At 40.9% G+C, this 23,586-nt stretch overlaps 1 protein-coding gene across 1 annotated transcript in view; it reads right to left on the reverse strand.

Annotated features, from left to right (window-relative positions):
- Positions 1–23,586, reverse strand: part of LOC126298939 (diuretic hormone class 2) — a 104,218-nt gene that overhangs the window by 10,674 nt on the left and 69,958 nt on the right. Inside the window, exon 2 of the mRNA XM_049990537.1 lies at positions 14,509–14,598. Within this exon, the coding sequence (XP_049846494.1) occupies positions 14,509–14,597 (89 nt within the window). The 5' untranslated portion in view covers position 14,598. The remainder of the gene's footprint in view (positions 1–14,508; positions 14,599–23,586) is intronic.

Below are 23,586 nucleotides of genomic sequence, written 5' to 3' on the forward strand. Positions count from 1 at the left end.
GTTTATTGTACATGAGGCCATTGGATTACATTTTAATCGAGGCAGTTTCATCTGAATTTTGATACTGAAAGACTGTCCTAGATTGCAGAAAGCTTTTTATTGGCTCAAAAATGACACGTTTCACGCAGCTAGAGCATCATGATGTTATCACGTGCAGTGTGGGTTGTCGGTCATAGCAGCACCGAGTAAGGCACCACTCACAAACTCTTAACAGTGTATACAATGCATGAGTGCGGATTGGGCACCAGCAGTTACCTATGGGGCCATGCTTACAGTTTTTGAGCATGTCCTTACACTGTGCTGCCATGACTGACTAACCGCAATTCACGAAATAACCTGATGATGCCCTACCCTCTTAAGAAGCGTCGTTTTTGAACCAATAAAGAGATTTCTGCAACCTGGGGTCCTCTTTTACCATAAATCACAACAGAAGGTTGCTGTACTACCACGCCAAAATAAACTGGAATAAATTTCATCTGAAGTTGTTTCCTCCGACTACATTCTTTCCATTATGAGCAGAGATAAGATTGGCTTCTAATCATTTACTTGAAGTAACTGACCTGCAGACTACCATTTACGTGTTATGTGCATGTAAAACATGGAAGAGTGAGTATCGAAGGAAACGTGTAAAACGTAGTAACAGTCAGCACTTCATTCCGAGAGAATTACGAAGAAAGTAATGCACCGCATTTTTTTTCTCAGCCGAAAACAATGATACAAATTCGGAACGTTACTTGTGTATTATTTGAAGTCTCCCGAGTGAGAGCGCCAAGTTTCCGTCACTTCCGACAGATAGCGTAGCTGCAGGACAGTTTCAAAATGGCGTCTATACAGTGGCGGATTTACATACAGGCACGGGCCTAGGAGTGGCACCTTAAGGGGGGCAACAGTTTTTGCTCTGTACTCATTTTAACCTTTGACGTTTTAAAATAACTGCGCTTACAAACGACAACATTTTTTAATATTGTTAGACAACTTGCTAGTTTAAATAAGCCTTAAGAACGAAATTCAACAATACAAGCTTGGGAATATATATAGTTTACTTAGTGACTGAATGGAAATTTAACATTGGGTTTCTGTCTGGTATCATCTTCATGATTGTTCAAAATATTTTGAAGTAAGCTGTCAGGACAGCAATCTACAATACAATGTCTGAAACGTTATTATTCCGAGAATGTTGTCGGCTCCTACTTAACCCTACCATATATTCTCCGTGAAAATACCGGGACCCCTGAAAAGCTGTGATAAACTAATCAGCAGTTTCTTAAATACTGTAACATGTGTGGGCCTCAGTATGTAAAACCCAACTGTACTTAAATTTCTTGTACAAATTATGGGGAATTATCAAGTCAACCCTCCTTTATTGTAATTAACGTGAAAGCTCTGTGATCTTCAGTATCTGTGCTTTGATTTAATGACTCCCGTTTAACAAAACATGTTGATACTGGGAATTACATTTTTAAACACATGTGTATACGGAAAGAACATAAGCAGAATATCTAATAATGTGTGAAATATACTACACAACAGTTTAAAAATTTTCTTTATTTATTTACTATGTTACTTTCTTTGGAGAAAAAAGAAGAAGAAACCAACTTTCGTTGTCTCATTTACTGTGCTGCAGCCTGCTTTGTGGTTGGTTGGTTGGTTGGTTTGTGGGATGAAAGCGACCACACCCACCCTGTGCAATCGGATGGTACGTGGCATTGCAAATTTTATATTAAACTTCTGAGCTAAGCTTTCGTTTCTTCGAGGAAAGGCTATTTTTATTTTATGTTGGAAAAAGTGGTGCATTTGCATTTAGACATAACAGAAGTGTTCACACAAATCACAACGCACCACACCAACTGCCAAGAAGACTACTTAAACTTTGTAGTCTGTCCACTCTGCACACAGAAACCGCTAAAATGTTATAAGAATAAGTGAGATAAGAGTCGACCCAGCAGAGCTCACAGCAAGAAATTGCGAAAATTACTTGCTTTATAAATTAGAGAGACATACTTGCGTTCCAGCTAAAATTCCGGTGACGCGGGAAACAGAAGCCAAAAAAAAGGGACTGTCCCGTTTTCTTTACGAGATGAGTTCCAGCCTGCAGGTGTGCTTCTACTGTTCACTGACAACAGAGAAACAGGCGACAATGCAATTAAATTATTCTGCATGGTCGTTCTGTCATAGCACAGCCACGTCGAGTAATCCGAGTTGGTCAGTTCATCGCTCCGTGTTTAAAGCAAAAATCTTTGTGCTCGTGTGCCGTGTTTAAAATAAAAAGCTTTGTGCTTATGTGCGGCGCAGTACGATTGGAACTGGATTCAGACTTTCTTTCTTTCCTTTTACAATTTTTTTCTTTTGTTTTGACTGTTGGTTGACAATTTTGTAAGCGCCTTAACACGAATAACAGTGAAAAAAGCAAACGTGCAAGATTAAGTGGTGCGGATTTTCGGAAATTATCGAAGGAAAGGCGAGAACGAGAAGCCAATGTTCTAAAAACGCTTGGCAGAGTAGATAAATTTTTCGCAAAACATTTTGCTGGTTGACTGCGAGTTCAAGTAGTACGGATGATATTTCTGGCACTGTAGCTGTTGTAAAAAAAAGTAAATAGAGACGAAACAAAATTTTAAAATGAGGAAAAGCAAGTTGTTCCTGATTTCTAGTTTCACGAACCTAAGTGTCGAGTCAGACATTACCAAAACAAATAACCTCGTTAGTGATGATCGTGCAGAATGCTGTGTCAATGAATGAACAATCGACATTCTCTTACCACGTGGCATTAATCAAAATTCTAACGGTGATTTTTTTAATTCAAGAAGATCAAAGGAATGGGGGAAAGAAATACAGTAGAAGAAGAATGGGTAGCTTTGAGGGATGAAGTAGTGAAGGCAGCAGTGGATCAAGTAGGTAAAAAGACGAGGACTAGTAGAAATCCTTGGGTAACTGAAGAAATATTGAATATTTATGAAAGGAGAAAATATAAAAATGCAATAAATGAAGCAGGCAAAAAGAAATACAAACGTCTCAAAAATGAGATCGACAGGAAGTGCAAAATGGCTAAGCAGGGATGGCTAGAGGACAAATGTAAGGATGTAGAGGCTTATCTCACTAGGGGTAAGATAGATACTGCCTACAGGAAAATTAAAGAGACCTTTGGAGAAAAGAGAGCCACTTGTATGAACATCAAGAGCTCAGATGGAAACCCAGTTCTAAGCAAAGAAGGGAAAGAAGAAAGGTGGACGGAGTATATAGAGGGTCTATACAAGGGCGATGTACTTGAGGACAATATTACGGAAATGGAAGAGGAAGTAGATGAAGACGAAATGGGAGATACGATACTGCGTGAAGAGTTTGACAGAGCACTGAAAGACCTGAGTCGAAACAAGGCCCCCGGAGTAGACAACATTCCATTGGAACTACTGACGGCCTTGGGAGAGCCAGTCCTGACAAAACTTTACCATCTGGTGAGCAAGATGTATGAAACAGGCGAAATACCCTCAGACTTCAAGAAGAATATAATAATTCCAATCCCAAAGAAAGCAGGTGTTGACAGATTTGAAAATTACCGAACTATCAGTTTAATAAGCCACAGCTGCAAAATACTAACACGAATTCTTTACAGACGAATGGAAAAACTAGTAAAAGCCGACCTCGGGGAAGATCAGTTTGGATTCCGTAGAAATACTGGAACACCTGAGGCAATACTGACCTTACGACTTATCTTAGAAGAAAGATTAAGGAAAGGCAAACCTACGTTTCTAGTATTTGTAGACTTAGACAAAGCTTTTGACAATGTTGACTGGAATACTCTCTTTCAAATTCTAAAGGTGGCAGGGGTAAAATACAGGGAGCGAAAGGCTATTTACAATTTGTACAGAAACCAGATGGCAGTTATAAGAGTCGAGCTACATGAAAGGGAAGCAGTGGTGGGGAAAAGAGTGAGACAGGGTTGTAGCCTCTCCCTGATGTTATTCAATCTGTATATTGAGCAAGCAGTAAAGGAAACAAAAGAAAAATTCGGAGTAGGTATTAAAATCCATGGAGAAGAAATAAAAACGTTGAGGTTCGCCGATGACATTGTAATTCTGTCAGAGACGGCAAAGGACTTGGAAGAGCAGTTGAATGGAATGGACAGTGTCTTGAAAGGAGGATATAAGATGAACATCAACAAAAGCAAAACGAGGATAATGGAATGTAGTCGAATTAAGTCGGGTAATGCTGAGAGAATTAGATTAGGAAATGAGACACTTAAAGTAGTAAAAGAGTTTTGCTATTTGGGGAGCAAAATAACTGATGATTGTCGAAGTAGAGAGGATATAAAATGTAGACTGGCAATGGCAAGGAAAGCGTTTCTGAAGAAGAGAAATTTGTTAACATCGAGTATAGATTTAAGTTTCAGGAAGTCATTTCTGAAAGTATTTGTATGGAGTGTAGCCATGTATGGAAGTGAAATATGGACAATAAACAGTTTGGACAAGAAGAGAATAGAAGCTTTCGAAATGTGGTGCTACAGAAGAATGCTGAAGATTTGAAGGGTACATCGCATAAATAATGAGGAAGTATTGAATAGAATTGGGGAGGAGAGAAGTTTGTTGCACAACTTGACCAGAAGAAGGGATCGGTTGGTAGGACATGTTCTGAGGTATCAAGGGATAACCAATTTAGTATTGGAGGGCAGCGTGGAGGGTAAAAATCGTAGAGTGAGACCAAGAGATGAATACACCAAGCAGATTCAGAAGGATGTATGTTGCAGTAGGTACTGGGAGATGAAGAAGCTTGCACAGGATAGAGTAGCATGGAGAGCTGCATCAAACCAGTCTCAGGACTGAAGACTACAAAAACAACAACAAGATCAATAGGCGATTAAACCAGATATTTAAACAAAAATGTATTTTACCGTAAACTTTTAAATGATGAGTCAACTTTGCGCGATTTTCTAGTATAGTCCTGTAGCACCGGTGCTGTTTCTTGTGCACCATGTAAATTGTTTGGAGGTAAGGTCGCTATTGCTACTAATGGTACTGCAGATCGGAAAAATATTTCTAATATTTTATCTCATCATGAGAATTCACTTGAACACAAAATTTATGAGTTATCACTCTTAACAAGAAAAAAGTCACTTGGAATAATTGATAACCATTTCGACTCATATGTTGAGACAGAAAAAATGTACTGGCGCAGTATGTTGAAAAGGGTAGTGAAGAAGCTAACAAATCGTGGACTTCCCCTACGTGGACACGTGGAAAGATTCCATTCATTACGCAATGGTCAATTTGTGATGTCTCTTGAACTTATAGCCGAGTTTGATGCTTTTCTCGCAGAGCACGATATGGAAAGCCAGGCAGAGACATACAAATTATCTTTCTTCAACAATCTGTGATGAAATAATAGATCTTTCTCAACGAATAAAAAGAATTATCATAAGTGAAATAAAACAGACCAAATATTTCTCCATAATAGTAGATTCTACAGCAGAAATTTCACATATTGATCAATTATCTTTCATATTGAGAAATGTGAACGAGACTGGTGAACCTGTTGAACGTTTCCTTCTGTTTTTATCATATCCAGGATACAAGTCCGAAAACTTAGCTGAGGCCGTACTAAAGGTCCTGTCTACAAATTCCATTGATATTACTGACTGTAGGAGCCAGTCATATGACAAGGCAAGCAAAATGTCAGGAACCTACATTGGTTTGCAGGCACGCATTAAAGAGCGAAATCCGAAAGTGCAATGTGCGTCTTATGCAGCGCATTCTTGGAATTTAGTCGGCACTTGTGTAGCTGTTGTCGGGGAGCATGTTCATTTTTTAATCTAGTGCAAAACCTTTGTAATTTTTTCTCTGCTTTTACACAATGCTGGGATAAACGTTTTTCTTCCATGAAACCAGAAAGCGAAACGGTAAAAAGTTTGTCAAAAACACGTTGGCCAGCAATAGAGGAAACGTGTGTAAGTCTATATGAAAACTGGGAGGGTGTTATCAGTGCCCTCACACATATTGCCAAAAACACGTTTGAAAAACCACTTGTGCGAAATGAGGCGTCAGGTTTATTGAATCAACTAAGCTGACTAGAAATAGTATTCATGATGACAGTTTGGAAGGACATACTCCAGAGAGTTAATAGCGTAAATCTGAAATTGCAAAGTGTAAGAATTGATATTAAAATAGTGCATGAATTATATGAATCACTTGTAGGATTTATTGTATCTATTCGTGGCATGTTCGAATATTATGAAAATAAATCCATGGAGATTGTGACTGATATAGACTATGAATGTACCTATAAAAGATCACGATAATGTAAACTTCATGATGACGAAGAGGCGGACTCTGAAGAAGTTTTTCTGACGGGAAGGGAAAAATTTAGGGTCGAAACATTTCTCCCAGTACTCGACAACTTGTGCGCCGAACTAGTGAGAACGAAGGAAAGCTATTGAATACTGTTGGAGTCCTTCACAGTTTTCAGTAACCTTAAGAACAGTTCACCTGACGATATTGTTGAACGTGCAGCAAAAATCCATGATACAGATTTAGAGCCTTCCTTCCCTAGTGAATGTGTACATTTTGAGGAACTTTTGAGTTCTTCTAAGATTAGTAATATACCAGTCGAAATGAGTAAATTTTTACGGAAAGAGAGGTTACAGTCCGTGTTTCCTAATGGTAACATTGCTCCTAGAATATTTCTATGTATGGCACTTGCAAATTGTTCAGCAGAAAGCTCGTTTTCGGCCCTTAAAAGACTGAAATCGTCCGTACGTTCTACGTTGTTTGAGGCGAGACTGAACGCCTTGTCCGTTCTTCACCTCCAAGCCGACCTCCTAACTGATAACCGTCTGAACTGTGAAGATATGATCAACAAGTTTTCTGCCGTCAAAACCAGACGCAAACTTTGCTGACTGGTGAGTTTGTTTACTTATTCATGTCAGTTTTAAAAATTTAAGATTGTAATATGATTTTTATTATAACTTAGGGCACGTTCATTGGATTTACAAACTACGTATTACCTGTTTGTTTTACAATTACCTCGTTTACGTGCAGACGTGACTGGAGGCGCCCGACGCCATTAAACAATACCCGAATGACCCGTTCCCCTCGGCGCTGTTCAGTCAGGACGGCCGAGGTGGCCGAGCGGTTCTAGGCGTTACAGTCTGTCGCTACGGTCGCAGGTTCGAATCCTGCCTCGGGCATGGGTGTTTGTGATGTCCTTAGGTTAGTTAGGTTTAAGTAGTTCGAAGTTCTAAGAGGCTGATCATCTCAGAAGTTAAGTCCCATAGTCCTCAGAGCCATTTGAAACATTTGTTCAGTCAAGTCAACTGATGAGTATTCTTGGCGTCTGCTGAAATGTATAGTTATCGCGGAAATATACATTATCGGAGAGTACGCTTGGATGAAAAAGTGTTAATAAATAACCTATTTCAGTTCTGTAGATAAACACGTAAAAGCTTTGCTAATACCGTTAGAAAGAGCTATGGTGAGAGCAGTAGCTGCAGTACAACCCTGTTCAGCCCTTACATGGTTAAAGGTATTATGTACATTTATTATGCAGCATCTAGCTACACAGACACTAATGCTTTACACGTTAACTATTAGATTATAAAACAAATTTGATTTTTCCACACTAGTCTGTAACATTATGTAATAACAAATCCAGTTCTGTGTTTGTTCGTCTGTTTTCAGTTATTAGTTCGTGCGCCGAAATCTCTATTTCATTTTTATTTCTTACGCTTTCCTATAGATTCACGTATTAATACCAAACGCGTTTTTTTTATCTGCTACACGTTCAAGTTATTAGATCGTAAAACGACAGTTTAATTGTAAGTTTGAACGCATTTCTGTAAAAGTGCGTATCAATTTCTAATGTACGACACGTTCGCTTCAATTCGTAACAAAACTTTATTTTCATTTTCAACGGTTTCCTGTAAAAGAAAATATTAAAAGTGAATATATAACAAAAATCCGTTGTCTCCACCACACTCTGCTGAATTTTTAGGCCATAAAAGAAAAGTTATTTTCCGTGTGTTCGTTTCTATTGTCTTTCGGAAGAAGAATGTGTTAACACGATGCAGTTTTAAGTTTGTTTTATCCGCTGCCGTACAATACAGTTCAGGAACCATATTACAGTTTGATTGAGCGTTACTAGACCGCTGACGAAACGATAATTTAATAAAGATCCTAAGGGGTGGTGATATACATCAACGAGGACAGTTGAAAACGTGTGCCCCAACTGGGACTCGAACCCGGGACCTCCTGCTTACGTAGCAGACCCTCTATCCATCTGAGCCACCGAGATGAGTGCGACTGCAGAGATTTATCCCTTGCACGCTCCCCTTGAGACCCACATTCCCAACTTAGTGTCCACACACAACATCCGTAGTGAGCCTGCCCATTACACTCATTACTCGCGGCAGACAATCTTACCGAGTCCCGTAAGAGTTCGGGCAATGCGTGTGCATCCAGCACAGAAGGAGAAGGTCAATGGCCGGTTAGCCTTAGCTATATATGAAGATGGTATCTGTTCTTTCGGACATGTCTGAAAGAACAGATAACGTCTTCATATATAGACCGCTGTCGCCTCCTTCAGAACAACGAATAGCAGAGTACGGAAACAGCTGACAGCGCTCCCACCCAAAACGGCAATTGCGAAGTGATCGGGTAATATTAATTATTTAAAACATGTTTTTTGGGGAGGGGGCGCATATAATATTGTGTGCCTAGGAGCGCAAAATTTTTGAATCTGTCACTGCGTCTGTAGGTGATGTACTTTAAAGGCAACGTGCCGTCATTGAATTTCTCATTGCAGAGATAGAAACAGTGAAGGGAATATTCACAAACTCTTGTGTTAAGTTTATGGAGCATCTGCTGTCGACAGAAGTACAGTCAGTCATTGGATATGAAGGGTGAGGTTACCAGAAGGCGGTTCGGCCGAGCTCCACGATTTGCAGCGGTAGGGTAGAGTATATACGGCTGTCACATCTGACATGTTGCAGCGAGCTGATGTCATTCGCGAGGGAGGACAGACGCATTACGACTCGGCAGTGGGCATCTGTCAAGGATCCACACAGTGAAGCACTGGCTCCGCCACCAGCACAAGGATTGGTACCGACAGGGCATAAATACCCTTGTTTCGCGCTGGAGGAAGGCCACAGAACGGGATGAAGATTACGTGGAAAAATAGGGTGTGTAGATAAAACACCATTCTTTAGTGTATGTAATTATCATTATGTTCGATAAGGAATTGTTGAAGAGAAAAATTGCGGTGCATTATTTTCTGGGCAACCCTCGTAGTACTGCATATGTCCCAATACTTATCTCAGCATTTAATCTCTTTCTTGTAGTTTTAGTTGTGTTACGCAGACATCCCTCGACAAAAGAAAGATGAACGAGAAACTTGTCTGAAAATTTTGAATGTATTCTAAGAGAGCTACGTAAACGAAGTTTTGAGTGTAAATAATATCCTTTTTGAAGTTACACACCACACAGTTTCTAGCATATGGTACCTGGTGGTTTATAGGAGTAATCTACAGTGACCCGAGAGGGTTGGATTAACGAAGGGACGAGGAAGGCAATCTTGATGTTTCCAAATAGAAGAAAAATCTTTTCATACATTAAGAATTTTAGTGATTGACAGTGGAGTACATGATATATAAAATCCAGCTTCTATAAGAATGTCGAAACTGGCGGGCACGTACTTCGGCTCCAGTATAGGGTGGCTTGGACCACGTCACTTTGTATCCTGTTTATTCACGCGTGTATTTAGTACGTGCATATATGTTAATGTACAAGTCGAAAGGACTTGACAGGAAATATTTATATCTTACGATAAACGAAACGCATCTGGAAGAGAAGTTTTAACGAGTCTGCGTTATGATACATCGTTCCATAGGTGAATATTGTACGAACTGTACTAATTTGCTGCCTTAGTTGATTAGGGATAATCACTAGCTTAATTTTTCTAAAGACTACGTTCCTTTTGTTCTTCAGACGGTGCCGTGGAGCTTGGTTTCTTACTCTGAGATAGATGGGACAAGTGCCATAGCATATGCTGCTGATCAATGTAGTTAGTCATCTTTCTTGCTCTGAACCTTAGCTTCTCAGTTAGTTTTTGTTGCAGAGGAACATTAAAAGACATATTAAGCTATGCTTAGCCGAGCTCACAAGAGAACTTTCAAGTTAGCAAGTTGTCTCTTAGTGCACATGCGTTTGGACCACGATATGCGTGTACTTCGTTTATGTCACGTCCTTTAACAGCGTCCAGTGGCGGATAGATGCACTGACGACCCATTGCCTCAGAGAACGGCTGTTGTTTCATCAGTTAAGTGGTACAAAATAAACTGAAACTCTCTGTACTGAAAATTAAGTGGTGGAAATGAAGACCAGAGAGAAATGTCCTAAGGAGCACAATTTTCAAAAGGGAAGTGCGTGACCTCGAAAGCTCAGAGACGCAAAACTCTGCGTCTTACCAAGAGAGACATTTGAGTGGTCACCTATTCAAGGTCTGAGAGAGACTGCGAAGAAACAAAATAGCGATATAATAGGACCAAAAACACGCACAAGATAACAAAATATTCCAATATCGATGCGTACTTCTTTAGGTAATACTTGCACCAAAGCACAAGCCTATGTTGCACTAAAGCTAAACTCCACCCGAACAGGCTATGAAGGCGCGACGGTACCGACCGGCCGCTACGTCATCCTCAGCCCACAGGCGTCACTGGATGCGGATATGGAAGGGCATGTGCTCAGCACACCGCTCTCCCGGCCGTATGTCAGTTTGCGAGACCGGAGCCGCTACTTCTCAATCAAGTAGCTCCTCAGTTTGCCTCACAAGGGCTGAGTGCACTCCGCCTATGTTACACTATGCAAGGCAAAAGGCGCCTAATGACTTGAGATACCAACTGAACATGTAATTAGTGAGGCGTTTGATACTGGGCTGCCTGAATGCAGGAAATATGTTGAATGTGAAAACGTGACTTTAGTCAGATGTGCACATTGTTCTGTTCCACTTTGCTTTTACTACTTCTTTGAGATCTGAAACCTCAACTTTGAAGTCTCGAATACCTCTGCAACACTATCAAGTCGACAGAAAAAGTTTATTGTTCAGCTAGCATTATTATCTTAAGCAGAGGAAATATAGCAATTAAGTCACGACATAGAAATGCGTGTGTTTTCATTCCTATTATGTTGATATTTTTGTGTCTTCGCCTTTCTCTCTTAGATCTCGAATATGTGGTCATTTAGATGTCTGTCGTGGTAAACCGCGCAGTTTTGCATGCAAAACGCTCATACCCCTGTTATTGGGAGGGACGATTTGTATTCTAAGCACATTTTCACGAGGCTCTGAGCGTCACAGGTCACGCACCTCCCTTGTCAGTGTATGTGTCTCAGCATTCGCAGAACTGTGATTCTACAGCCTGTCTTCCTGTAGGTTCCATAGTGCCACCTAAATGAGCAAAATACATTGTTCTTTCCTGAAGGGACCAAAGCATTAACTACAAACGTGTCATACCGAAAGGTACGGTGTTGTATGGAAAATAATTCAACAAGTAATCTACAGTTCTTTAACAAAAAGTGAAAGCAACTATTTTTCGTTTCGATACATTATTCACTTTCAATTACTATCGACATTTGTAATCCTTATACGCTCGCACTGCTCAAGTCATTGCCATGCCGCATAGAAAAGCATGTAACAGTGTCCCATCAGCATCTGGCTAATGTCGTAGCTACCGGTCACTGTCGGCTGGAACGATGTCCTGGAAAAGCAGCATGACTAAACGAGAGTGCAACCTTGTGTTCTTCGAAGTGCTTGGTACCGTTCTGGTGCTTCTCCCACTATCGACTGTCGGGACGTGTCAAAGTCAGAAGTCCACACATTACCTCCCCGGCTTCACCCTGTATCTCATTAGCTGAAGCTAAAAGTTTCATGCTATTCACAGCTGTCAGTATATAATCTAAAGTACTAGCTTACCTCATTATTATCCAAATGGATTGATATTCGACTTAGCTATGATCTCTTACCCTAACTGCTAATTTTGTTGGGACACGTTGCAGTACCACATTAAAACGACTACGGTAGTGGATGGTTCAGACTAGACAGTAAATTAACTTTTTAGTCAATGATTTAGTATCACCACTAAGGGGAAAACAACGTCTGGGAAAGTAAGCTGAGACATTATTTAACTGGAGGCCAAGTGTCGAATGTTGTGGAGTGTGCACCGCAAGATGATTCTAAACCGTGGACGAATCAGTTAATAAATCTTTCAGTAATTTGTAAGAAGTTGAATAATTTATTCCAAAGGAAAAAAAGAGAGAAAACTGATCCCATCTTACTCGATCGAGTCCATTAACTCATTTTAATAAACTGCTCTGCTATATAATTTTTTTATCACTTTACTAAATTACTGGCCTAGAACAAATCAGCTCTATCTTATACGAGATTTTTGTTCAGATAAAAACACTTCTGTTTAAATGGTGGGAAGTTATTACATGGGAGCCGGTGTCATCTCTCTGCAGCATCCAGAGAAGGAACCTCCCAGTCCGATGTCTCCGTTCTTTGCAGAAGTAGTCTATTTCGCAGAAAATATCAGACCGCACCACACATCTGCTCTCTCACTTGCTCTCTATATTGCTTTCCCGCAAAGGCCGGTTGACTTTTTGTCGGTTATATTTTGTGATTGTGAGAGCAGTTCACTTCTGATACGGGGTCAGTGTCATCGCTGGAAATAGACCAAAGACCAAATACATTTTGCAAGGGACGTTGTAACATCTGTAATCACATTAGAATCTTATTTTCCATTAATTTTTATCAGCTTTCTTTTAGTGTTTTGATACAGGGTGGCCAAAATAGGAGTGACAACGATAATTCTTTGAAGTTTGACACGAAGTTAGTTACTCTAACCTAATGTATCTCTTTGGAGTAGATGTTGGAAATGGCTGCAGATGACGTCGAGGTGACAGCACTGTGCGTGGGTTCTCAAAATGTGAAATGCGTGTAGTAAGCCTAGCTCTGTCTGAAGGTACGCAGTATTCTACTGTAGCTCTTTCGGTAGTGAGGGCTATTTGAGTACGCCTGACTGTTCAGCTTGACCTACCGGCAAAAATTACAGAGAAAAATCTGTCAGTCTTGGTACCAGATCTTATGCCTTTGTTGACTGTTCTCCCCTCCACGAATACCCCATGAACGCCACCGAGATTAGATGGGAGATGCATGGTATTTTCGAATATTCCTGAAACTATCCATACAACCGTCAGTCGGTTTGCTGTCGTCATAAAATTCCTCAAACGCTTTTCGGGCCATTTTCGTTTTTTACACCCTGCACATACTCTTAGTTCTGGTTTAAACTAAGCCACTTTAATGATTTAGTTTGATAAAGCTATAGCTGCATCCCCCCACAAATTCATTTCCAATTGTCGCGCAGCTGACCTTGTCATCTCTGTTTCTTGTATGTAAGCAGAATAGCTTGTTAGGGAGATGATACAACGAAATAATTTGTTATTGCATATGTGAAACAGGAGCGCATGTTGACTGAAATGCCTCCTGTACAAAAATAAAACAATCAAATTAGCCAAAATCTCTTAGCTGAAAAAGATGATAATAACATAGAGCTTTCGAGATACTAGTTTCATCAACTTTAAGAATGAATACAGGAGCTTGTGTAAGGGCCCTCAAACTGTTTACAGTATAACACTGCTTCCAATTTGTTTTTGTACGTGCGGCTTCACTTAGAGGGGAATCGGTACACTGGATTTTAGTTCCTATTTCTTATAACAGAACTAAAGCAGTGTCTACAGTTGCGAGTTCTCTAAGAAAAACTTTGGAGGTTCCTTGGATATTATATCAACCAGTCTTTTTTTGTATTAATTTTGCCTTCACTTCAGTTTTGATTTTTTCTTCTTGCCCTCTGAAGACAGGCCTTGCCACAAGATTTTCTTGCTTGGTTCGCCCTCACTATCCTACAGCACACGCTTATGAGCACTCGGTTGGTATTCTCTCATTTAAAAGAAATGCCGGAACTCTGGTGATTCGACTAAATTAATAGCTTGTCGTAACCCAATCCACAGTCAGATAAGCTATGGGGTTTGCCTGGTTTGTGAACTACTAACAAGTATGCCATTTTGGTCACTGCACAGAACAGATGTCAAGAACCCAACATATGTTGTGGATGTGGATACTGTTAGCGTCATTTTCTCACAAGAAAATATTTAACGTAAATGACCTTACGCAACCGTTAAGTTCGCATTCATGGATCGCAACGCACCAAATCGCATATGCTGTACTTTTAATTTTCTTTCCCAACACACATTTGGCCCTATGGCAAGCTATTGGGAGAACTTAAATACGAATTTGCATGTTTGGTTGTTACATTTCCATGGCATTGGAAACTAAAAAATATTATACGTGCAGTGAATGAGATAGAAAGCCACCAATTTATGACGGAATGATCCATTACAGAATTACACGGCCGAGTAGAGTTAATTGGACTTGAAATGTGCTTCAGACAATGTGTGTGATTGTACTTACGAGAGTTGGTTCGCCCATGCTGGCCTCGCTGGGGTGACGAGGAGCAGGACCACTGCGAGCAGGGAGGTTACCAGGCTGGCGAGATGCATGCTGTAACACACAAACAACCACACCGCTTGCTAAACAAATTCCATGATCATCTAAATAAAATACATCACCTCAAATCGTTTTAATTTTATTTCTGCTAACCAGTTTCGGCTATTTAATAACTAGGGTCAGAAAAAATTAAATGATGACAAGGACTCTGGAGCCGCTATTGCTTCCAAGATGCTCTCAAGTTCCTTACAAGAATGGGAAGGCCAATGAGTACTGAGAGAGACTATGTCTGTGATACAGAAAGAAAAAGAAATGCTGTCACCAGAATATCAAAAGCCAAAGTAGTCCTATATTCAGGGAACGAACGTCGAGGAACAGATGCAGAAATTCTGTATCGCTGTTCTGGGCTATGTACTAGTCCCTACCTATCATGAAGTGTCAAATGTGTGTTGTGTGTCGTGTGGATGGTTATGATGAATGCTTGTACAGTATATGTTGTTTTTGTGTTGTTATGGATGAAGGAAAGCAACAAGGTGAAATACGTGCAGGCACATAAGCTACTCCTCTCGAATAGCAGCAAGGGGGCCACGGAGCTTAACGTCCCCATCCGACGGACGGATCACCTTCAATAGCGTCACATGCCCTCACTTCATGAGACATTTTGTTATTTAATCCGAGAATTCGCTGCAAAGCCTGGTGATAGGGAACCTTACGCTACTCCTCCACCTGCTGGCCAACTACTGGGAGCGAAAATTGTCCACCTCGAGGATTCGAACCGTCCTTCTTCCGAGTAGAGCGACACCGCACAGGCGTGTGTTAGTCACATCGGCTAAGAAGGCGTGTTCACCAAACTATAATGACAAAAGAGAATCACAATAACTGTGTCGAATATGACGAATCTTAGCCCATGTGCAGAACACATCACACGGCACAAATAAAACAAGGAAAGGCAGTACCAGGCTGGGACTTCTTTTCGAAATTAGAATATTCTTCAGTATGTAAAACTGTTACGACATTTTGGAGCGTTGCTCCTGTAACCTGCGCGCTATCTTGCTCGGCAGGGATGTGAATCCGACTTGAATTAAATGCACGATGCGGATTAAGGACTGTTGGAATGGAACACTTTCCATAAAGGGTGTGGTTTTTAGGCGACGCTAGTTTAGACTAATGCTGGGCTGGCTCCCAAACTCAGCGTTAGAAAATATGACACACAAACAGCTAAGATACAATAAGGTACAGAAGGTCTAGGGCACTGATGACCTCAGATGTTAGCTCCCATAGTGCTCAGAGCCATTTGAACCATTTTTGAACCCTGAATCTGATGTATATCTTAACTCCAATAATTGCAGTATCGTTTCTTCTCTAACTTTCCTTCATTTCATGTTAATCATATTCTCATCCTTGCATTTCACAAATAAAAAATAACGGAAATTACATGTCGGTCGGCAAAAGTATGCTTCTACGAGGACTCTTCATGCTTTTGGCATTCCCTTTTTCCGGAAGAGCAAAGAAAGTATGGAAAAATCAACTTTTTCTTCGTAAAAAACGTGCATGTTACATGTTCATACATGTCTCCACATAATAACTTTATAGCTGTATCCATATCTAATTGCAAATGTGTTATAAAAATTTAATATGAAAGCAAAGATATAAGCACATTGTCGTGGAATAATTTTATTTTAAAAAAATTGCATCGTAAATATTTCTCAGTAGTGTTACATGGCACACACAAAATTTATCATAAATCTGAATCAAACACTACGAACATAATGTTTTCCTCTGTTTGTAAATAAGTTGCGGAGTGACATCCGAAACACAGAGCTGCTGAAAGCAGCAGGTGATGGCGCGGAAGCGGCAGAACCATATCAGCTTTAAAACGGCCACTTGGCGATGTGGAGAGTGGCCATCCAATAAAAGCAACCGCTCCAATGGAGCCTGCAGACTGCGTACAATTTCCATGCGCGAAGGAGCTGCAGGCTATGTTTCCCAATTGGCTGTTCGTTTGCGCGGTTTGTAAGTTGCATTACACTCTGCTCTGCAAAGAGTACGGTTAACGTTAACAGCTGTTCTTTGCTCTGCACCCTCTTTTCATTTAACCTTTGCAAAAATATTGCTTATACCGTACTGCACTGATAAGTTTTCGGACAAATCACGTCGTTTGATTACTTTTGTTAAAAGACCAAAAAAACTGAAATTGCCTCCCTCCTATGTGTTTTTTATAGTGGACATTTTCTACTATTTTGTGGCTTGTAGCCCCAAAACACTTGACAACCGCTTAAAACTTGAAGTATTTAAATTGCCGAAAAAATTTGTGTCCCACTCTAATGACTTGCTTAGCTCTTGTTTTTTCAAAACAATTTTTAATGACGTCTTCCATTCAGGACTTTTTTGAGTAGCGTAAATCAGTATACACAAGCGTCTCTGTAGTAGAGATACAAGGGGTGTTCAGTAGAACGGGCTGTGTATCCCATAATAAATGGGACAATGCGGGTTGTGTACACTTTTAGGTATGGCTAGATGCTTCTAACGGTCATTTCAAGCTTAGACTGCACGTAGATATTTTACGGCAAGTAAAGTTACCGACACAGAAAGTTATTCGTTGAAATGGCATACGCCACCACTGCTTCATTCGAATATTGAACGGCTGGCGTGAGACACGACACACTGAAAATTTGCAGTCGTTGTGTGCGTTCAGTATCATCAGCTAATGACCGCCATATACAAATTGTGGTTTGTAGTTACGCGGGGAGAAAGCAACAGAACTGTAGCCTGACTTTTTGGAGGTAGTAAGTAGCGCTGTGTGGACGCGGAGAGCACGCGTTTCTTCTAGGTGGTGGTGGTGGCTGTGGTTAGTGTTTAACGTCCCATCGACAACGAGGTCATTAGAGACGGAGCGCAAGCTCGGGTTAGGGAAGGATTGGGAAGGATATCGGCCGTGCCCTTTCAAAGGGACCATCCCGGAATTTGCCTGAAATGATTTAGGGAAATCACGGAAAACCTAAATCAGGATGGCTGGAGACGGGATTGAACCGTCGTCCTCCCGAATACGAGTCCAGTGTGCTAACCACTGCGCCACCTCGCTCGGTTTCTTCTAGGTGTCCGTTACGAAGAATGGTTCAAATACCCTTGCACTGCGGTGCGTGAAGACCACCAAGGACGCTAGTGGAATGGAACCTGGATCAATGGCGTCGGTTTCTCTTCAGCAACTAGCGCAGGGTTTCCTGTTGTCCAACCTTACTTGTAACATTTAGGTGACAGGTTGGTCTTTCCAGACAGTAATACGCAAGCGCACTGTGCCCATTTGGTGAACACGTTCATTCAGAAGACAAGAGTCAGCCAACTGGAAAGGCCTGGGGTATCTGCTGGAAAAACTCTACTGAGCACGCGTCGGTGGGACCAGTTGACAGTGAAAGGAACCTTCCTCACACACTACGTTATCTTTGACAGGCCAACGTCTGAGTGTGTGACACGCTTCAGTAGCAAAGTCTAGTGGACAACTTGGCAGGGAGTATAGAAGCATGTTACAACGCATCGTATTGAAATTTTATTCTTTCATTCCCTGTCCTCCTTAAATATAATCCCACACACATTCGGGGATATGCAACTGATGCAAATTATTTGTTTGATCAGTTTATTTAGAAACGCACTGCTCACGTGTGGGAGTGCCACTAGGCGCTTGTTTTTAATTTAGCCTTAAATATTTTGGAGGGACATGCCAAATGCGGCACCTTGTCTCCATACTGTGGACGTATCAGGGGTCCCATATTACTCCAACAGAATACGCCCCACATCAGCACAGAGCCTCCAGCGGCTTAAACAGTCCTTTGGTGACATGCAAGGTCCATGGATTCACGAGATTCTCTCCATACCCGAACACGTCCACCCACTCGGTACAACTTGAAACGAGACTCATCAGACGAGGCAACATGTATCCAGTCATCAACAGTCCAGTGTCGGTGTTGGCGGGCCTAAGTGAGTCGTAAAGCTTTGCGTCATGCAGTCATCAAGGGTACACGAGTGGACCTTCGGCTCCGAAATCCCATATCGATGATGTTTTGAATGGTTCGCAGGCTGATAATTGTTGATGGCCCTGTATTTAAATCTAGAGAAATTTGCGGAAGGGCTGCACTTGTGTCACGCTGAACGATTCTCTTCAGCTGTCGTTGGTCCCATTATTGCAGGATCTGTTTCCGGCCGCAGCGATGTCGGAGATTTGGGGTTTTACCGGATTCCTGATATTCACGGTACACTCGTGAAATGGTCGTACTGTAAAATCCCCACTTCATTGCTGCCTCCGAGTTGCTGTGTCCCATCGCTCGTGCGCTGACTATAACACCACGTTCAGATTCACTTATATCTTGATAACCTGCTATTGTAGCAGCAGTAACCGATCTAATAAACGTGCCAGACACTTGTTGTGTTATGTAGGCGTTGGTGACCGCAGCGCCGTATTCTGCCTGTTTACATATTTTTGTATTTGAATACGCACTCCTATACCAGTTTCCTTGCGACCAGTGTATTATACCGGATGTACACGTTCGTAGACAGTTGTCCGACGCAGTCTACCCAGACAGTCGGTATCAAAATATGAAGTACAGAAAGCGTGAACTTGGGATATTTGTAAGAGCCAAGCTGTCATTTAGGAGGAACTGGCAGGAAGACATTTGAATGAGGACGCTGTGAGTGTTGGTTATTTCACGGCTTTTGGTCGCGATTAATTCAGTTGTTTTCCTTAAGGAAGCATTAACGTTCGGCCCGTTACTGGCCATAGCGAAGGATTAGAGTGCGTCTCGCTATTTCCTCCCGTAACGTCAACATTTAAATGTATATAAACCGATTATAAAGCTCTGTGCCATTAAACAAAGTGGACTAAGATTGAATAGGTTCTTAAAAGCGTCGTAAAGCTACGTTTGCGGGCCACGTAAGCACACATCGGTGCAATTTCGTCTGGCTACAAGCAGCTGGAAGCGCAGAGCCGCACCTGCCGAGTCCCTCTATGGCAGCGCTAGTGCCCACTCCGTCGCTTTTATCTCCAGGCGTAACAAGTTGTGACGCTACTGGAAACACTGCTAGGATTCATAATGTCCCACGTTGTTGTGTTGCTGTTCTTGTTGTTTTATGGTGGTCCTCAGTCCGAAGAATTGTCTCAAGCTGCTGTACACGCATTGCATAATGAGTGACCTGCATTTGTAGCAAAGCGTTGGTCTCCCTCTACTATATTTACCCACCACATTTCTCTCCAGTAAAAAAAGCAAACATTCCTTGATGGCTCTGGACGTCTCATATCAACCTACCCTTTCTTTTAGTCGAATCCTGCCATAAATATCTATTCTCCCCCAGTCGATTCAGTACCTCTTCATTGCTTATACCATCCAGCCATCTTATCTTCAGCATCCTGCTAAAACATCATATTTCAAAAACTTCTATACTCTTTCTGTCTTAACTGTTAATCTTCCACGCCTCACATGCATAAGAGGCTACACTTCAGACAAAACCTTAAATTTGTATTAAATATTAAAAGTTCCTCTTTTCTTCAGAAAAGTTTTCCTTACTATGTAACAATTCTACATTTTATATGCCGCAAAATCATATTTGGTCACTAATCGGCTTTCCGCTTCTCAGACCATCTCCAAGTGACAACTGAATGTCGCAAACACAGACTTAAACATATTTTATTTGTACAGAAGATAAAAAAATCACGAAGTGTTTACATAGCAAATCATTACAATAATTACATTAACTAAAAAGTGGTACTAAACAAAGCTTTTATATGGAGATTACGTTAACAAATGATGAAACATAAGACGAATTTAATGTGAATCTTGCATTTGTCACGAAAACTTAATGTAACAAAGGGGAAATACGGAAATTGAATCTAATCTAGGCTGGCGTTTTGTGTCATGCGTTTATTGATATCCAGTATTTCCAATAGGTTCATCTTTCTACTTTTCTTGAGAAAATATCAAACTTCACATTCTACATCATGTTTATCTGTGTTTGCGACATTCAATTGTCACCTGAAGATGGCCTGGGAAGCCGAAAGTCGGTTCGTGACCAAATAAACATAATTTTGCAGAACATTAGGAGGCGTTTTCCTTTTAACAGTATTGTCATGTTCTACCAAACACTGATGTAAAACTCATTTAATTTTATATCCCATTTACCTTCGCTAACGTTAGTTTTTTAGATGCCCAAATAGCAAAACTTATTTACTACTTTAACGCCCTCATTTTCTACTCTAATTCTTTCAGCATCGCCTTATTTAATTTAACTACATTCCATCGCCCTTACTTACTTTAATTAATATTTGTCTTACAAACCCTTTTGAAGCCAATATCGACTCGGGGAGTGGCCGCGTGGTTTAAGGCGCCATGTCACGGATTGTGCTGCCCTGCCGCCGGAGGCTCGAGTCCTCCCTCGGGCATGGGTATGTGTGTTGTTCTTAGCACAAGTTAGTTTAAGTTGTGTGTAAGCCTAGGGACCAATGACCTCAGCAATTTGGTCCCTTAGGAATTCACTTACATTTCATCCGAAGCCAATATCCGTTTCATTCAAATCCAAGTCTTTTGCCTTGTCTGCGAGAATCACAACGCCACTGGCAAATCTCAGAGTTTTTATTTCTTCTCTCTGAGCTTAAATTCCCTTCGGAAATCTCTCCTTAGTTTCCTTTACTGCTTGCTCAGTGTGCAGGTAGAGTAACACGAAGGTTAGGCTAAGCTTCTCACTCCCTTCTCACTTACTGCGTCGCTTTTTCATGTCTTCGGCTATTATGACTGCTTTCTCATTTCGAGACAAGTTACACATAACCTTTCACTCCATGTATTTTGCCACTGATGACTTAATAATTTCAAGCGCTTTTTACTAAATCTACAAATGCTATAGATGTGGGTTTGTCTTTCTTCACTCTATTTTAAAACATAGGTCTTAGGGGCAATATTCCATTGTATGCGCCTTCGTTTCTCCGGAAACCGGATTAATCCTACTCGAGGTCTTTCAGTGGTTTCATATGTTACTCCCTTTGTTTACTTATCAGTGGTGTCCTCAATATCTCTTCTCACATAAGAAATACCTATCATTATTCCATAGCTGCAGTACCAGCATCTAGGCTGTACCTCTGCGTAATACAAATTTTTTCTCCATATCTGTCTCCATTTCATCCATCCGACAGGGGACCAGTGTCACTGTCACGCTGTAAACCAAGAATTCGGCTCGTGAGCCATGCTCTAGTTAGAGTACCACAGCAGTCAGCCTAGCTACACACTTCCCCCACTACCACGGCGTGCTGTCTGACAAGGGGAGGCCACGACATTGGGATCACAGATTTACTTCAAACTTTGTAAACGTTTAGTAGCACATTAAAACAACATAATGTGCAAGTAATAAGCTGCACTAGCTGCACTACTCTGGCAATTCCGAGAAAATCCCAAATCAAAACACCTAACCTTGTGAGTGTGACGGAGGGGAAACTGCAAATGCGCCGCATTTAAGTGACAATGCAGTGGCAATCCATGCAACTTGGCTTTATATTTCTTAACAACACAGATCACAATGATGCAAACTTTTGAGTATTATATAATTATTTTTGACACGTTGAAAGCATAATATAATTTTTATCTGGTACAAACTATCGGCCTATGGACTGACAGACAATTTCACAGATTTTCGCACTCAGGTTTCCACGTAACTGTGATCTATTTAGTTTTATAATCGAAAACGGTATTTCACAAACACACATATGTTGATCGAAATATTGTAGCACTTTTGTAACCTCATTGTGGAGACGTTAGAACTCTACCTGTGGAAAACAGTGTAGATGTCCTGAACAATCGGTACGTGCACAGGGACGCTTTCAACTGAAAAAGCAAATGGTCTCCAGAAGCTCGAAAACAGATGTGTGATTCGCAGTCCCCTCAAAATGTTTAGGAGACTGTTCCATCATAAAATCAAACGCTGGCAAGCCGGTATAAGCAGAGAGGGCTGTTATGAAGACGTCAGCCAATTGCACGCGGACCGACCCCTCTCTAGGACGACAACGAGACAGCAGCGGCCTCTAGGCGAAGAGAACATAAGCTGGTCGCGACCCAGTTGAAGACTAGCCAGTTCTGCGAGTTCTACAGCAGCTGCATCAAGAATAGGCGCTTGTATAGCAGCGACGTAGGAACTGTATTACTTCATTCGTATAAGAATTGTTATACTGAAGAGATTGCTTATTTTTTATGTCGCCCTTCGCATACAATACAGCTGTTTAACACAAAATTAAGTACTGTAATCATTTCCTTTTGTAATAAACTTCATTAATACGGTTTGCTTGAATTGTCGTCTAGCGATCCGAGAAGCAGGTTTTCTAATCACCCCATATTTGACGAGTAGGCAGGACACAGCAGAAACTATCCTTATAATTCTTTCGAGGCAACAATGAATTCTTCAAATTTCTACCTTTAACGCCAGTGACGGTCTTTTCCGCCAAAATTTGTTCTTTCCACAATACGATTTTCTTTTTAAACGCATCCACATCAAATCAGAATTTAGATGTTTCTCACTGCAGTGTCTTACCGTGGACAGTATGCAGTGAAGTCAACTTAAACTGCGAGGACTGCAATCCATTCGACATATTCTAATTTTCTTTCCTGAACTCCTTTTTCGTTCATAAATTCAGTAACAGCGAGTTTCAAATCGAAAAATCTTTGCTGGCATGTCCCTTGACATAGCCAATCTACATTGCAGTATTATATAGCGTTACCAAACTCTTCGTTCAATTCCATCGAAAACTGTTACAGCTGACCGAGGGATAATACGTACGACTTCATAAATTTTGCTATTCGTACCATCAATTTCTTCACGTGTTCCATCCTGCAAATTCAGCGCAAAGTGGTTCTTAATGTACAGAACAATGAATCTCGTCTAGAGATGTTTGTAAATTTTTGTTCTCTCATTATTAACTAAATGTTTCAATTCTTTCTGAGCGGTATTATAATGTTTCAAAGGATATTTGCAGTAAACATCGATTATGAGACTGAGTAACAGATATTGTAAACTCTCATG

Source organism: Schistocerca gregaria, chromosome X, assembly GCF_023897955.1.
Source record: "Schistocerca gregaria isolate iqSchGreg1 chromosome X, iqSchGreg1.2, whole genome shotgun sequence".
Classification (NCBI taxonomy): Eukaryota; Metazoa; Arthropoda; class Insecta; order Orthoptera; family Acrididae; genus Schistocerca; species Schistocerca gregaria.